This window comes from Micropterus salmoides, unplaced genomic scaffold, assembly GCF_014851395.1.
Source record: "Micropterus salmoides isolate LMB-PRFRI ecotype aquatic unplaced genomic scaffold, ASM1485139v1 Ms_hic_scaffold_15, whole genome shotgun sequence".
NCBI classification, from domain to species: domain Eukaryota; kingdom Metazoa; phylum Chordata; class Actinopteri; order Centrarchiformes; family Centrarchidae; genus Micropterus; species Micropterus salmoides.
The window spans coordinates 31,262,319-31,278,539 of NW_024040596.1; the positions used below are offsets into that span (position 1 = coordinate 31,262,319).

The 16,221-nt window shown below is 40.8% G+C and overlaps 1 protein-coding gene across 29 annotated transcripts in view; it reads left to right on the forward strand.

Moving 5' to 3' along the window:
* The window catches only part of clasp1a (cytoplasmic linker associated protein 1a), a 90,804-nt gene extending 74,652 nt beyond the window's left edge, over window positions 1-16,152 (forward strand). For 12 of the 29 annotated variants that reach the window (XM_038719644.1, XM_038719648.1, XM_038719654.1 and 9 more), the window contains 14 exons: window positions 67-145; window positions 262-405; window positions 1,347-1,442; window positions 3,589-3,738; window positions 4,988-5,094; window positions 5,954-6,079; window positions 6,470-6,617; window positions 6,809-7,055; window positions 7,991-8,053; window positions 9,592-9,782; window positions 10,266-10,394; window positions 10,847-11,053; window positions 11,500-11,616; window positions 13,442-16,152. In XM_038719644.1, coding sequence (XP_038575572.1) covers window positions 67-145; window positions 262-405; window positions 1,347-1,442; window positions 3,589-3,738; window positions 4,988-5,094; window positions 5,954-6,079; window positions 6,470-6,617; window positions 6,809-7,055; window positions 7,991-8,053; window positions 9,592-9,782; window positions 10,266-10,394; window positions 10,847-11,053; window positions 11,500-11,616; window positions 13,442-13,528 — 1,891 coding nt within the window. In that variant the 3' untranslated portion in view covers window positions 13,529-16,152. The remainder of the gene's footprint in view (window positions 1-66; window positions 146-261; window positions 406-1,346; window positions 1,443-3,588; window positions 3,739-4,987; window positions 5,095-5,953; window positions 6,080-6,469; window positions 6,618-6,808; window positions 7,056-7,990; window positions 8,054-9,591; window positions 9,783-10,265; window positions 10,395-10,846; window positions 11,054-11,499; window positions 11,617-13,441) is intronic. The other 17 variants (XM_038719660.1, XM_038719663.1, XM_038719666.1 and 14 more) reach the window with 8 other exon arrangements.
* The last annotated feature ends 69 nt before the right edge of the window (window positions 16,153-16,221 follow it).

The following is a 16,221-nucleotide window of genomic DNA, read 5'->3' on the forward strand; positions in this document are numbered from 1 at the left end:
CGATAATGTATGAGATAAACCGTCTAATACTAAGCAAAAAGTGAACCTCTCATTTCTTATCTTCAGGGAGTCCTTCCCATTTGACCAACAGTTCAACATTCTGATGAGATTTATCGTCGATCAGACTCAGACACCTAATCTCAAGGTAAAGTCAAATGAGAAAGACTGTGATTGTATTTACAGCCAAGATGATTTAGATTGGTTAGTGTGATTAATACAACTTTAGTGAGACATGTGACCAAATGTTTGTTGTCTCTTTAGGTTAAGGTGGCCATTTTGAAGTACATTGAGTCCCTGGCTCGGCAGATGGACCCCACAGACTTTGTCAACTCCAGCGAGACACGCCTGGCCGTATCTCGCATCATCACCTGGACCACTGAACCCAAAAGTTCCGATGTCAGGAAGGTATGGCCATGGTTTTCATCCTGACAATGGGAAAAGTCTTTGCTTAGACAAAACCTAAACATGAAGTTTCCTCTAGAATGATCTTTTTTCTATCCTTCTTCACTGCCTTTTTAAAATTCATATTCATTCTTATTTTCAATAGGACGTATCTATCACTACATGATTTAACTTTTTAATCTTAATCATTGGAGTGATTAGAGAATATTAACTATTATTTTAGTATTTGGTCAAATAAGGTGTGATACAGGAAATAATGGTTAAATCCTATGGTCTAATGTCACAGTTCTAAACCACGGAAATTTAGGGTACACAATTAAATTCTCATGCTTCCAGGTTAATGAAGAGAGGGCACATTAGCTCTCACATTACAAAGACATCTTGTCTTTTAGGTTCTTTTGTTTAGCCTCAAGTGGGTAAGCAAACTTGCTAACAGCTTAGAGACTTGTTTAGTATGACTTTCATGAATTGGTATGAAATTAGATTAAACTGTTAATTGATTTTAGAATATTTATCTGCAGAACAAATCCATCATTCCTAAAACATAAATGTTTGCTTGGCAACCAATCAGAGGACACACTCAACAGCCAGTGGCATCTTGTATACCGCCACAGTTTTTTTCATTTGTAGTCTTCAGCCTGTAGTGTTTGTTTAGCAGCAGTTAATAGGACACTCTCTGTGTGACTAGCCTTGGATCAATGGCCCGTTATCTTCCACTTGTCTGACCCGCGTCATGTTAGCCGTCTGTGTCCCTTATTTTGTTTGTCCGCTGCTGTTCTTCTAAATGAAAATCCTCACCTAGTTTTAGGGCCTCACCTCTAGGCAAGCTGAACAAATATCTAGGATGGAACAGTTGAAAGATCAGCTGAGTATTGCATCCATATGTGATGGCGGAGGACCTGTGTCATGCTGTAATGCCCATTCTGCCTTGCCAATCTGCCCAGACCCTTCAAAACTGGGTGAGCGAGGAGCTAGCTGGCAGGTCCAGTACTGCAGCCTTACTGTCCGCTGAGGGCAACCAGGAAGAAAGGTGTAAGCAGGTAGAGCCCGCTCCCGCAGCCAATCACAACACGACACGATAAGCACGCAATGCCCCGCCTGCCTGGTGCCTAACCAACACCTTCAACACCGTGAAAACTTGAGTGTGGCATCTCTCACTCACCTCAAACATTTACACTCCAGCTATTTTGCTGTAACAACCTAAAAATCATTCTGTGCTTTGCAAATTGATCACTCACCAAATAAATTTTTTTTTACAGGAAATGCTTGTTGCTTTGTATGAATGGACTTTTAAGCCAATTTAATTGCTCAACATTGAAGTGAATGCTGTTTAGTTACTACTGTGTGCCTAACACATTTTGTTTGTCTGACTCACCTTAACAGCCTCTCATCCACCTGCATACCTGCATGTTGTTAACATTTTATTTTTGTAAAAAGAGAGAGTCAAAATACATATTAAAAGTAAAGTGTTTGTGTTATATCTGTATGTAAAATGGCAAGTAGCAGTATTCAGAAGCTTTACATAATTCTTTTGCTTTTGTCAAAAGCAACATACAATGAGTGTGCTCAAGCCTGATAGGAACAAGTGCTAGATGTCATTACAAAGTGCTGAGAGTTCGATCTTTCCACAAATTAAGCACTTTTCAATCTCCCCTAATTATACACACTCAGTGGCCACATTATTAGGTACATGTGTACAGTCTAATGCAATCCAATGCAACTTTTCTGCCATAAAGTCTACTTTTATGATGTAACATTGAGATGTTAATTCCATTATATGTTTGAGCGCTGAGGTCCGAGTTATTGTTAGTGTTGTACTTAACAACTGTTCTACTGCATTATATTCAGAGGTTTCTAATATTATGCCCCCCTAATGTATGTAAATGTAAGGACACAAAATTAGAAACACCTTTTCAGTATAATGTAGAAACTTTATGAATTCATGGCAATGTTGTTGTATTGAATTGTAATTGATTGTACAGGTGTAGCTAATAAAGCGGCCACTGAGTGTATATACTGTTACATGTTTCATCCCACTTGAGTTTGCTAGCCTGATGTACAGAATATAATAATATAATATATATTATAATATAATAATATAATCAGTTCAGTATATAACCCAATAATTTTTCAGTCATATCTCAGCCTAACCTGAACACTCAGACATCGATTAATCCACTCAGCAAACACTTCAGATTTTGCCTCATAATAATCACATATTAGATTTTTCTCTGTATCAAAAGAAATCATGGTGATTCTTGTCTGGACTTCCATGTTTACAGCAATCAGGAACTGCTGGTAGCTAATAAAGCATGACGTGATTCACGGTGCAGCTTCACCAAAATACATATATAAGCTAAATCCCAAAGCTAACTCACTGACACATTGCAACGGTATACTTAACATTTACATTACCGAAGCATGACGGAAAAGAGAAGGGAAAACAACAGGAGTGACAATAACCAATGTTTTATTCATTCTTTTGGTGGCATATAGTGACAGTGACATCTACCTGTAAAAATAGATTTTTTTTATTTATTAACCCACAAAAATGTGATGGTTGTCCCTCAAATATCTGCTAGAGTAAAAAGACCTTTTCGTTTCTGTCTTCATACAGTATACTGTCTTCTGATGAACCAGAGATCTTCTATTCCACAGCAACCATAGCAAACAAGTACTTTCTACAGCCCCCCTCAAGTTTGATCTGCATTCACTTGCATGTTGCAACACTGATAGAGCCTGAGTCATATGTCCTTGATAGTTGTATACTTCTTTAGTTTTCCGCTGACTGCAACGTTGAACACTCACCTTTTAACAATTTCTTTCTACAGGCTAATGTACACGTTAGTCCACCAAGAAGTGAACTGTGGAGCTGAAAAGCTGGTTTCCGTGGTTTTAGACTTTTATTGACCTTTATTAACGTTAGCCTTTGCATTGGATTGGTCCTCTGTGGTTTTACAGATGCTGACCATGTGGAAAATTGTCAAATGCTACAGCAATTCAGTCACAACCTGGATTATCTGAGCTTTATATATAAAAATGTCATAATGGCTTCTCTGACTCACTCTGGTGAAACTGCTGTTAGAAACGCATGGTCAAGGTATTTCTGGAACCAAGGAAACCATCTGAACGTTTTCTAATGCATTGTGTCCTCCATCCTAACCTGTTGTACTACACTGCCTCCAGGCGGCCCAGGTGGTGCTGATCGCTTTGTTTGAGCTCAACACCCCAGAGTTCACCATGCTGCTGGGAGCGCTGCCCAAAACCTTCCAAGACGGAGCCACCAAACTGCTGCACAACCACCTGAAGAACTCCAGCAACACCAGCAGCAGTGTGGTAAGTCAAATGAAACACTGTAGTATTTCAAATCACTCATACTGGGAACCTGACCCAGGCTCACCTGAGTACCTGTAAGGGGCCTAGGCTCGTCAAGCAGCCTGCACCTCTTTTGCCTCTGTTACAGAACTTTACTACCTATTATCCAAAGAAAAATCAACTGGACTTGTTTAAAAATACTAGAAGATGTTTCAGCTCATCCAAGAGACTTCTTTACTTCTGAACTGAAGAAGTCTGTGAAGGTTCTCGGTCATCCAGGTCATAGTTATCCAAGAAAGGTTTAAATCAAGGGCAACCGGACTTGGTTAAAGATACTTAAAGACGTTTTAACCTGTTATTGTTTATTGTTCTATTGCTTTGAGGACCACATCCTATGAGCTATATTGTGAGTACTAGCAAGTACTAGTAATAACTGCTTTAGATTGGCTGGACCATTGGTCAGAAACCCCACAATCTTGAAGTGTTTCTTACCGTTGTTACCTTATGTAGCTGTGTTTAAACTCACTCTGTAGCAGCTCACCTTTCCTCGGGCTTGTTGCCTTTTAGCCTGAATAGTAGTTTCCGGTTATATACTGCCCTACGTGTGTGGATTCAGGACTAAAGTATAATATGACTTTAGGTTATTGTCTACTGTTTTGGCAAAGGTCATTCTCTGTTCATTTTGACAGGATGGCCCCGCCCCTAGTTTTTTTACCTAGCCTGCTAGAGTTCACGAATTTACCTTTGAGTGGCTGGATACCGCCTGCTTCAGAGGGTTGTTTATTAATCCGTATAAGAATAAGGAGGAGGAGATGGGTATATATAAGAAAACATCCTTTATTCAGTTCTCAACAAAGGGTACAGATGATACAGTGGTTGTACAATTCCTGTTAAGGGACAAAGTTATATGTTAGTTACTGTATATGGTATAAAAGTTATGGTATAGTTATTCCTGCAAATCCAGTCTTGTAAGCCTCGGTGAGAACTAGAAGGTCTCTGAAGTGGTAACATCTTCTAAATTTCTACCTTCATATATACTAGGCAGTAAGAGTAGAGTTTTCATGGCCCTATTTGTGCTTCCTCTTCCCTCCCTTTCTTCGAGAGGCAACGTTCAGTTCTACAGAAGACCAGCTCAGACGAAAAATTGTGTATCAACCTCAAAGGAGACCATACAGTAGTAACGACAAAGCTAGATGCTCGTAGATCAGTAGGACCATCAGACAGCAGCGTTGCGACATTTATATTTCTTTATTGTTTCCTTGCCTTCCAGGGGTCTCCGAGCAACACCATTGGCCGGACGCCGTCGCGCCACACCCCCAGCAGAACCAGCCCCCTCACCTCTCCCACAAACTGTTCCCACGGAGGACTGTCTCCAAGGTAGCCAATCACCGATCTGTTATTAAACAGTTACCTACAACACACCGCACCTCCTGTCATACTGCATGGCCGTGGTTTAATCACATGGATACTGCTGCTAACTGACTAACAAACTAACGCGGAACCTAGGAGGCGGGTTGGTAGGAGCATCACACTGAGTGAGTTGCTCAGAGAGGTTACAACACATCCTTTCTCCAAGCATTTTTGGTAGAAATAAAGAAGCCAAAAGTTTTTCGCAACAGATCAAATACAACCCACAAAACACATTTTACCCACAACTGATAACATTTTTACTACCTTAATAAAACATTTGATAACCAGACTATTTGATGTTGTCATACAAGGCTGTTAATATACAGTAGACAACAGGGGAGGTCCATGCACCTTTTTGTCTCCTGTGTCAGCGTAATGTGGACCCCTGACTTATAATTACGCTTCCCTCAATATAGTGTGTTTCTCTCTGACAGCAGCTCACTCGCCTGATGCACTGGACAGTCATTTTATCTGCCACCCAAACACATATTGTATCTTCTGGTTGTAATGACCTTAGTTGAACTTAAAGTACACTTCATATTGAGCTAAAACATGTGGAAAATGGCCCCTCACTCATGACAATTCTTATTTTATGTAAAGCTGACTTAGTGGGATTCCACTACTTTCCAATGCTCTCCTCTGAATTAACACTTTCCTATAACCTTAAAGCTCAGACTAGTTTCTGTTTGTCTTTTCTCTTTCTCTCTCTGCACACTTGTTGTTTTCCTCTTCCTCCTCCCCTCCTCTTGTTGATTTCCATCCGCCTCGCCTCGCTCTCTCACTCCTGTCTGTCCATCCTTCCCTCCCGGCTGCGCTGTGGCAACAGTCGGTTGTGGGGTTGGGGTGTCGACGGACTGTCAAAGCACACCCCTAGCCCTCCTCCTCCTCCTCCGCCCCACTCCACCCCTGCTGCCCCCTCCCTAAGGGTCCTGCGCAGAGCATATTCACCCAGGTAAAGAGGCGGGCTGAGACACAAAGGAGATTATTCCCTGAAGGAAGCCAGACCCTGATCCTTCTAAGTTGACAGTATCGGATAGTTTTCATGTGTGTCAGTTTCTCACAGAATGCATATTACTCCATCATCTCTAATCAAATGAAAAAAAAATGTATCAATTAAATTTACATTGCTTCAAAGGATGAGCTGATGTGGTGTGTGTCCAATTCAAAATAGACAATGAAACGACAGTTTACATACACCTGGCCTTTCCCTTTCTAAAACCTAATCTAACCTGGCCAACACTTTGCATGGTGGCAACACTAATACATGCTTGTGTTTCTTCTCCAGATATGCTTGTCATGTAAATTGTGTGTATATTTCTTTCTGTGTTTGTGTGTCTGGTAGCATGATGGAGTATGACACCGAGAACATGAACTCGGAAGAGATCTACAGCTCGCTGCGCGGTGTCACCGAAGCCATCCAGAGCTTCAGCTACCGGAGCCAGGAGGACCTGAATGAGCCAATCAGACAGGAGGGCAAGAGGGATGATGCAGTATGTCGTAACATTTGCAACTTCTTCAGTTGTCTCTCAACTGAAGAATAGGCTTGCTATAATCATTCCTGCTGTTCATACTTGTCATTACCAGATCCTTTTATAATGTGCTTTCAATGTAAGTGATCATCATTAAAAACAGTGGCATTAATCCTGTCTCATATCTTCCCACCTACCCTTCTGTCTGACAGGCAGGACGAGAAGGCGTGTCGTCCTCTACTGGCTCTGACGCCCGCCTGGGCTTAGACATGGTGGAAGGGGGCCGCACCGCCTTAGACAACAAGACGTCACTACTCAACACGCCATCACCTCGCTCGTTCTCTGGGCCACGGGGCCGCGAGTTCGCTCCTTATGGCTACGGAGAAACAATCTGCACATATGACAAGAGCGCCCTGAAGGAGGCTGTCTTTGACGATGACGTGGAGCAGTTCCGAGACTGTGAGTTCATACCACCGGCGATGTAATTATCGCAGCAGACAGAAATCATACAACATAAAGCACGTACCTTGTGAGTTTTGGAAGTGTTCTCATTCTGGAACAAAGTAGTTTTAATCCCCTGCTTGATTTTAAAGTATTGTCCCTTGCATATTATGTCACTGACGTATATTTCACACATGCACAGAATGTGCTGCAACCATCTTGCATACACTTATCAAACTGTGGCTTCAATAGACACTCTTAAAGGCATTTTCTCAATTCACTTACAGCTGAGGTGCTCTGATACAGACAACTAAAACGTTTTGTTCTCTTTATTCAGTGTCTTACAGTATATGCTTACTCCTGAGGGTCACAGTGTTTTGTGATTTCGAGCTTAAGTGAAGAAAATCTGAGATAATTTTTTGTAGTTTTGAAGAAACTGACATTTTCATTGTTGTTGTTTGCTTACTTTCTTAGTTCTGGTCAAAAATGTAAAAAGAGTGTCACGGGACAAGGACAAGTTGTGTCCACAAGCTTTCAGTCTTGACTTTTCCCTTATCATTCTGCATCCATCATTCCCCCATTGTGTAATGTTCTGTATCATATCATTTTGACAACATAAATGAAGACACCTTACAAGGCTACCTCTGTTAAGTGGTGTTGACACCTCACCCACGATTGTGGCAATGATTTTTTGTTTTAGATTTGACTCTTGACTTGGTTAGTTGGCTGAACATTACATTTCTACAAGATGACAGAAGAAATAGTGCAAGGAGGTGAACCTTTCTCTGCATTATGTTTACCACAAACTCAGGTGTGAGTCTGCAGCTCCTCCACAAGCCAGTCTGTGCGTCAGTTGTTGTTGCCGTCATCACATCCTTTGCTCTGCACCCTCCTGTCTCCCCTCTGTCCCTCACCTCTCCACCTCCATCCCTCCTCCACCCCCTCCTCTCCAGGCCGGCGTCAGGAAAGTGGTGAAAACAAGATGATGTTCCCCAAGGTCTTTGCTCCTGGTAAAGGTGCCTCCCCTGCCTGGCTGTTTTGCTGGCTGTCTTAGAAACTGACCGACAGACTTGATGACTGAACAACTGAGTGACCGACTATTTACTGACTGCAGCTTCACTCAACTCACTCTTTGTGCATTATACACTCAGTTCTCTCAATTCCATCACCATTTATCATGGTGTTCAAATTCTTTTAACTCCACCTACTACCCGTGTGTTCACTAAGTCCAACCTGTCCTGCTTTTTCTGCAGAACTAGCTGGTGCCTTGATGCTTTTACTAACAGTTGTGGCATTCTCTGTGATTAACTGAATCTTTGCGTGGTTGTGTTAGTATGTCTAATACATCTTTAGAGATTCTTCTCAACAACTGAATATCTAGACACCTGCAGCTCCAGAACAGTATACATGAAATTAGCTTAATTACACTAACAACTACAGCAATTTAATAATCTATATAATATAACACATAGACATTATGTCAACTTGACATGGACAACCATTGACAAAATAAATATATAACATCTAGGGATCGATCCCTATAGGCAGCGATCAGCTGATTTTACTCACAGAGCCTCTGGCTTCAGCTGCGGCTGCTTCAGGTGTAGTTGGTTTGATTGGCGGGATTTGCAGCCTCTCTATTCCTCTGCTTGCTTCTTTAGACTTTTCAGTGTTCTTTAGGGACTTGTTTAATCAAAAGTTAGTTAGTCTTTCCTCATATACTACTACCTGTGAGAATGAACTAACTGGATGCGGAGCGATCTGATACAATTTCCAAATGTTTTTATGTAACAGATATTTGAAACAAGAAAAAAATAAAATAGATAACCTTGCTTGTCCATAACAACAATAAAAATAATAATAGCTATTAATCAACTACTATGGCTTCTACAGGTGGGATTTTATTCAGGGTATCAAATGAAGTACTGGTATCAGTATCACTTTAAGGGTACTGGTTTTGGTACTAGTATCATAAAATTTTAAATGATACCCAACCCTAATAACATCACATGTTAGAATTAAGTTGCACAGCCATTCACTGTATAGACAAACTTAAATTTTTTATGTTCAAAACCATAGGCTTTTCAAGCCATTTAAAATGTGAGGTCATTTTTTGTCCTGTAGAGCTATGACTTTAGGCTGTCATTGCATGGCCAGCTTTAAACTTTGATGTGCATTGAGAGACGTGTTCCTCATACAGAATGCACTACGCTGTCCATCTGTGCATCTTGACATCATGTCACTTTATGTTCAGCCTTAAAATTGCAACTTCCTCTAAACAAGTAAAAACGTGTATATTGAAATTACAATCCATTTTGTCGTGACAGACAGAATATGAGATATGACTTTACTTGAAAATATATTTGCATTGGAAACCAATTTTCCCGAAGCATAGGAAGTTTTTTTTCTAGTCTTGAAACAATTGAAGATGAAATGACTGATGGATGACGCTAAGATTGGATCATTTTTTGGCCATGGCAACATGTCAGTAGCTGTATTTGTGATGCACAATATGATGTGTAACTTTTATTTCTCATCCTCTCTTGGCGAGCAGTCGGCCATGACCACTCAGACCTGGTGGCCGACCTGCTTAAGGAACTGTCCAATCACAACGAGCGTTCTGAGGAGCGTAAAGTCGCCCTGGTGGAGCTGCTGAAGATCACACGTGAAGACAGCCTGTCTGTGTGGGATGAACACTTTAAAACCATTCTCCTCCTCCTGCTGGAGACCCTGGGTGATAAAGACGTACGTTCTGTGATGGCTCTACATGTGACTCAGAGCGAGTGTGCTTCTGTAGAGGTTTGCTGATTATAGTACAATAAAACTGTTAATGTTTGTGTGTGGAGGATGTTGATTCCCTCTGAGCTTAACAGGCACCAGTGGGAATCACACTCCTGAGTGTATGTAAGGTAGGTATGTTTAATTCAGTTTCAATTCAATTCCAACAGCACAACAACAGCAAAGGTGGTAGTGGTGCAGATATCAATAAATATGAATAATAGTACTAATAATGACAATTATTAATGTGAATAATAGTAGGATAATAATAATAATTGTAGCAGTGAGGGAGAGGAGGAGGGAGGAGCTCAGTACATCATGGGAGGCAGCCTAGGCCCATAGCAGCATATCTGAGGGATGGTTCAGGGTTGTGTGGATATTCAGCAAGTATTCAAGAATGAAATAGCAGGATATCTCTACCTTTAAGTGATTGTCCGCTGTTTCCCCCAGCACACCATCCGTGCCATGGCCCTGCGTGTGCTGAAAGAAATTCTGAGGAACCAGCCGGCCCGCTTCAAAAACTACGCTGAGCTAACCATCATGAAGACCCTGGAGGCTCATAAAGACTCTCACAAGGAGGTACACAGCTCCCATATTAAAACTGCAGAATACATATGGGGGGGGTTTGCAGATCAAGCTTAAAATACACAGTTTAGATAGATAGTTAGATAATGTGTTAAGAAACTGTTGCCTATTTATACATCCAGCAGATACGGAGGGACAGTATTTATTTGGAGTTGTGTTTGTGTCCACCGGGAGGCTAAACAGCTGCAGAGTTTGTGTTGTGTTCATAAGATACAAGCTAAGTTACTACAAATAGTAAAAACATGGTCTCTAAAACAGCCTCTCTGGGTAGCGACTGTAACTATTACAAGTGCCCCAGGAACAGCTTTTGACCATAACTTAGAAAAACTTTATTTTATATTGATTTATTATATTCAATCAAGTGGATTTGTCACATGAAATAATTTAAGATGCATTCACAGTGAAATTTTATATTATTGATCTTAATTGCGTTGATGTGCTTTTAGGTGGTGCGTGCAGCCGAGGAGGCGGCGTCCACCCTGGCCGGCTCCATCCACCCAGAGCAGTGCATCAAGGTGCTGTGCCCTATTGTGCAGACAGCTGACTACCCCATAAACCTGGCTGCCATCAAGATGCAAACCAAAGTCATTGAACGCATCGCCAAGGACTCCTTACTGCAGCTGCTGCCCGACATCATTCCTGGACTCCTGCAGGTCTGCGCCCGAGGATTAAACGTTACATGCTGCAGTTCAGACACTGCAAGAGTTTCATAGAAATATAGATTTGGACTGCTGCATTTTATTCTATTAGTTACTCAAAAAACCTGAAATTGTTTTATTCTTTAGTTCTGACTGAACACTCACAGTCTCAGAATCTGATCAAACTTGCGAAAGTGTACTAATTTATTATTAGATAACAGAATTGCAGTGGTTTTTGGAGAAGACACAGCAGAGACATCTTTGTCAGCTCTAAAAGGCATATTTGGACACTGGGAATTATTTGCCTTATTTGTCCCTGGAAATGTTTGCGTGTACTCTGCACTCTTTGTGACTCTTCACATGTTCCTGCTAACCGTGTGTGTGTGTGTGTGTGTGTGTATGTGTGTGTGTGTATGTGTGTGTGTATGCGTGATGCGTGATGCTGTCTTGTCTCTCTGCAGGGCTATGACAACACAGAGAGCAGTGTTCGCAAGGCTAGCGTGTTCTGTCTGGTGGCTATCTACTCTGTAATTGGCGAGGACCTGAAACCTCACCTGGCACAGCTAACAGGCAGCAAGGTACTGACTGTCACACACACACACACCCACAGTTACCAAAACCTCTTCAACAGATGCAGAGCCTTATCATCTTCCCATGTTGTTATTTCTCAGCAGGCTTCAAGCGTGTGTCCAGTTCTAAAGCACAGGGTCATATTTGCCCTACTTTCTCTACATGTGTCCTTGGGTTGAGGTCTGAGGGTCAGTTTCTCCTGAATGGAGGGACCCTCCCCAACCCACCCCCACCCTCCAACTACTATCTCTTGAACAGCTGGTTATTTGAAAGGAGTTTGATACGTGCAGTATTGACGAGTGTGGCCGAGTAAGCACTGTCGCATTCAAGTTGTACTTTGAGTTGTAGTCTTAGTGCAAACAAAAGTTTAGACTCGACCCAAACCACTTTTGTTGTGATATCCAGATCGGATGTAGAGGCATATTCTTCAGGAGTATCCAGCTGAATATGGTCATGAAATTGAAAATGAGTTGGATTTTTGTATTCAATGCTTATTCGTCCAAAGCCCACATCAAGGCATTATAAAATATACTAATATAATGTTGCCAATATTAGTGAAAAGTATATTTTGATTGAATGATACAGGAATTTAAATTTCAGTGTTTCCCTTTGACCTCTTCTGCACATCTAATAACATCAGCTGTGAGATCATTTAATGTTCAGCATCATTTGGAAGAATTTCAAGAATTGTTGCACATCACAGCGGTATCGTCTTTCCTTTCACAAGAGATGGTCCTCTGTTCTCTAACCTATTGGGAAAAGCATACAGCAGCCACTCTGATCAGTTAAGTCAGTAGGAGCCTTCATATTTTAAGAACATCCATGATGAGCCTCTGCTGAGCAAGAGCTATAGAAAGTGTGTGGATCATGGCTAAAATCTCTGATGCTGCAGGAGTTCCAGCAAATTATTAGCATGCAGTGTTCAAGGTATCCTTAGTCATTAAATAAAATATTCCCAAAGTAAGCAGTTTATCATTACTGTAAGTAAGTACATTGACTTTGACCTGTGTCTTCCTTTTTACTATTGGTACCTTGTTGGTGATCTAAAATTCAAGACTTATGCTTATTCAGATCTTAGAAATGTGAGATAAAATAGATCTATTTTTGAGAAACTGTATAAATGTTATAACACAATGAATGCCAGGCTTTTCTATTCTGGTTATAATTGACAACTAATTGGTAACAAAAACCAGTATTGCCAGTATGGCTCCCAAACATTTTCTTTTATGACACTTTAATGGAATGCAATGTCTGCTCGCAAACTCTCAGATGCATATGTCCATTTTAACCAAAGACTGATATTTTCTCTTTCCCTGAAGAAGTAGATTTAATTGGGAAAAAATCTAAGACCTAAAGTCTGAAAGAATTAGCATCATTTTTGTAGAGATGTTTGTTCTCCTTTCCTCTCCTGTAAATTATCTCATGACCCCTCAGATTTCTCCTGTGAGCCCTTGTGTGGGCCACTGAGCTACATGATGGTGTACAAATAGGTGAATACACAAAAAAAATATGAAGAAAAAAGTTTTAAATCAAACAAAGGATGAGTCTTGAACTGCTCACAACTCATAGATGCATACAATCCTGGTCTCAAGTACCCATAGTGTTGCTTTAAACATATCTTTAGCCAAAATGTTGGGTGAAAGTGAATGTTTTGCTTTCCATCCTCCAGTTTGACACAACACGTTCCAGAAGTCCTGCTTCTTCAGAGAACTTCTTAAAGAACCCTAACTAACAAGACCTTAAAGAATGTCCCATGTGATACTACTACTCACCATATGCAATCACACTTTGCTGAAGGAAATATGAATATCTCCTGTCTTTTCTTGTTTGCAGATGAAGTTACTGAACCTGTACATCAAGCGGGCCCAGACGACCAACAGCAATAGCAGCAGTTCCTCAGACGTCTCCTCTCACAGCTAATGGAGGGAGGTTTCATTTGGAAACCCTGTGGACGAACGGCGTTCCAGGATTTCCAGGGCATAGACACGCTTCTTTCTGACTTCACCATCTCTGAGCTTCCCCTCCTCCTCATCAGAACTCGAGCTTTGCTGCGTTTTTCTCCTGTGTCGAGGAGATCCTCTCAGCAACCTATTTGTCGTTTAGTTCCTCCTCCCTACCTTTGCTCCAGAAACTTTTGAATGTAACTGTGGGTTGGTTTTAGACTGGTGGGGAGGGACTCAACACATTTGGAGTTTTTGGATCTAGGAATGCACCTTCTCTTCCTCCACAGTTCCCACAACCCCCACACCGCCTTTTGTCAATGGAAGCATGTTTCTCCTTGAGCCCACATTTGGTAGAATAAGGAGTTCATGCATGATGCCGTGAAATATTCATCATCAGATTGGAGGAAATGTTATCGTGCAAGAGAAACTTCTGACAAAAAGACCACAGCTTGGGATGAAATGTCATTTGGCTGGCCCAGTGATGGTGATGAGTCCAGAGGTTTCGGGATGAAAAACCAAATATTCTTAGAAAAGCAGAAATGTTTATGGGAACAATGTGACATAAAAAAAGTACTGTATGAGCATCTTTAGATTACAGGCTGACAGAAGCCTGTACATCGATTGTATTCTTGTTTTAATTAGTTAATAAGTGACTTAATCAATTGAATGCCCCTTTCACAACTTAACATGTTGCCAAACGATTCCTTGTCAGCTCAGAATTGACAATCCTTCATATAATTGTGCACATCTTTATTTTAAGGTTCAGAAGATGACATCACAGCTGTCACAATTAAAGTTGTCTGAATTTGTCTGGAAATTCACAATCGCAGACAGCAGAAGTTGAGCCTATGAAAAGTTGCAGTATTTTCACACTGAACGTTCTGCATCAAGTTTGTGTTATGTTTTGTTCAACATGCTCTCACATGTGGTTGCCTATAGGTTGCTAGTTTGTTGCATCTTACCTGTGCATCTAATCTGTGAGGCTGCCGCTCAGTCCTGTGTGTGTTTGAAGAGGAAGTTCTTTATAAATACTGCAGATGTTTTCCCTGCTTGGAGGTGGAAGGGAGACCAGCGATCCAAGACAAGACGTTACCCGGCCTTATTCATTTTACACAGACTAATGTTTGTTGACTGGGACTGCGGAGAGTGAATGAGACGTACAGCACTGAAACTCTCGGCTCTCAAAAACTGTGAATCTGCAGGAAAAGTGACGGCAGCGTTCTTGACCTGTGTTGATGCAAAGACAGTATTAGTTGTGTCCTCTGAGCTCCTTCAGTTCGCCTCCACATAACCACAGTTTCTGCAATAACCGTAAATCCACAATTAAAGGTATTTTGTACATATACTTTTTGACCACTGCTTCGCAAAGTTTTCACAATATCTGGAAATAAGTAAAGTGAACAGTTTGACTATCTCACTTTTTTGCACGTTAGCAAAATAGCTTGCATGTAACCTGCAGCACGTGTCAACTTTGTGCTGGATTGAATGGCCCAGGTGTTTGGCTGTTAAGTGCACTTGAACCATCATCAGATTACTCATCTCCAAAGTTTCAGTACAGGATGTAGTCACATTAACCAGGCTCATATGGAAAAGGTACAAAATGGTGCAACAGCTCCAACTTCGCAAAACCAAAACCATGTCTTTGGTATATTTAAGATGGTAGAAATATCCAGGCAAGGTATCAAGAAATCACACCTCTGGTGGTTATTTATTTCAGTGTTACGTTTGAGGTATCAAGAAGCTTTAAAAGGTTGGATTTCTGAAATGAGATGGCTCTTTGAGTTTGACGGGTTCCCAAAGTTTACCCCATGGATCTCTATTTGGGAAGAGTTTTCCCCATCTGATCAGATTTTTATTATTTGAGATGATTTAGTTTATCATGGTACAGTTAACTTATTGTAGGAAGGGATCAGAAATGATTATGCCTTTTAATTTCTGCTATCACCTTCGCTAACTTCTAGCAAATGAATCATAATAATAAGGAAAAGTATTTCTGACTTCACCTGGGGACAACCTGAGTCCTTGAATGGACAATTTGGGGCTCACTGTTTTAGTTGACTGGTGTTTTCATTTAGGGAATCCACTGAGAGTGGGCCGATTGTTATTTAAGTAAATGAATGTACAGACTTTACATGTGTTATAATTAGCTTTTTAAGTAATGGTACTGAAACTGATTTGAGCGACACTCTGTAATATGCCTGTCTGCACTATACCTTACTTTGCTTTCTCTGGAATTCTTAAAACCATTAATCAGCTTAGGGTTTTTTTTAACAGGGCTTCTCCCAATTAAAGCAAATCCATACGGGAAAATTTCACCAGTCGGAAAACTACTGGTTGCTAGCATCTGTTATCACAATACTGGTCCTAGAAACAGACAAGATGTTCCTTTCAAACTGTTCACTATGCATGTTCTACAGTACACTGTCTTTCTTTTGTTCCAACCGGTCATGTAATATTCATACCTGTATTTATGTATTTTATTTTATTTGTCCTCTCATGATAAACTGTACAGAAGGGTTTTTTGTTAACTTCCACCTGTGATAGATTTGCAACCATGTAAAGAAATTGTTTTGCTCTAGAAATAAACAGACTAAGAACCGATCTAAATGTTTTTGTTATTCATCCCAGATTTCACATAACAAGTTTTTAATGTTGCGCAACATTTTAAAA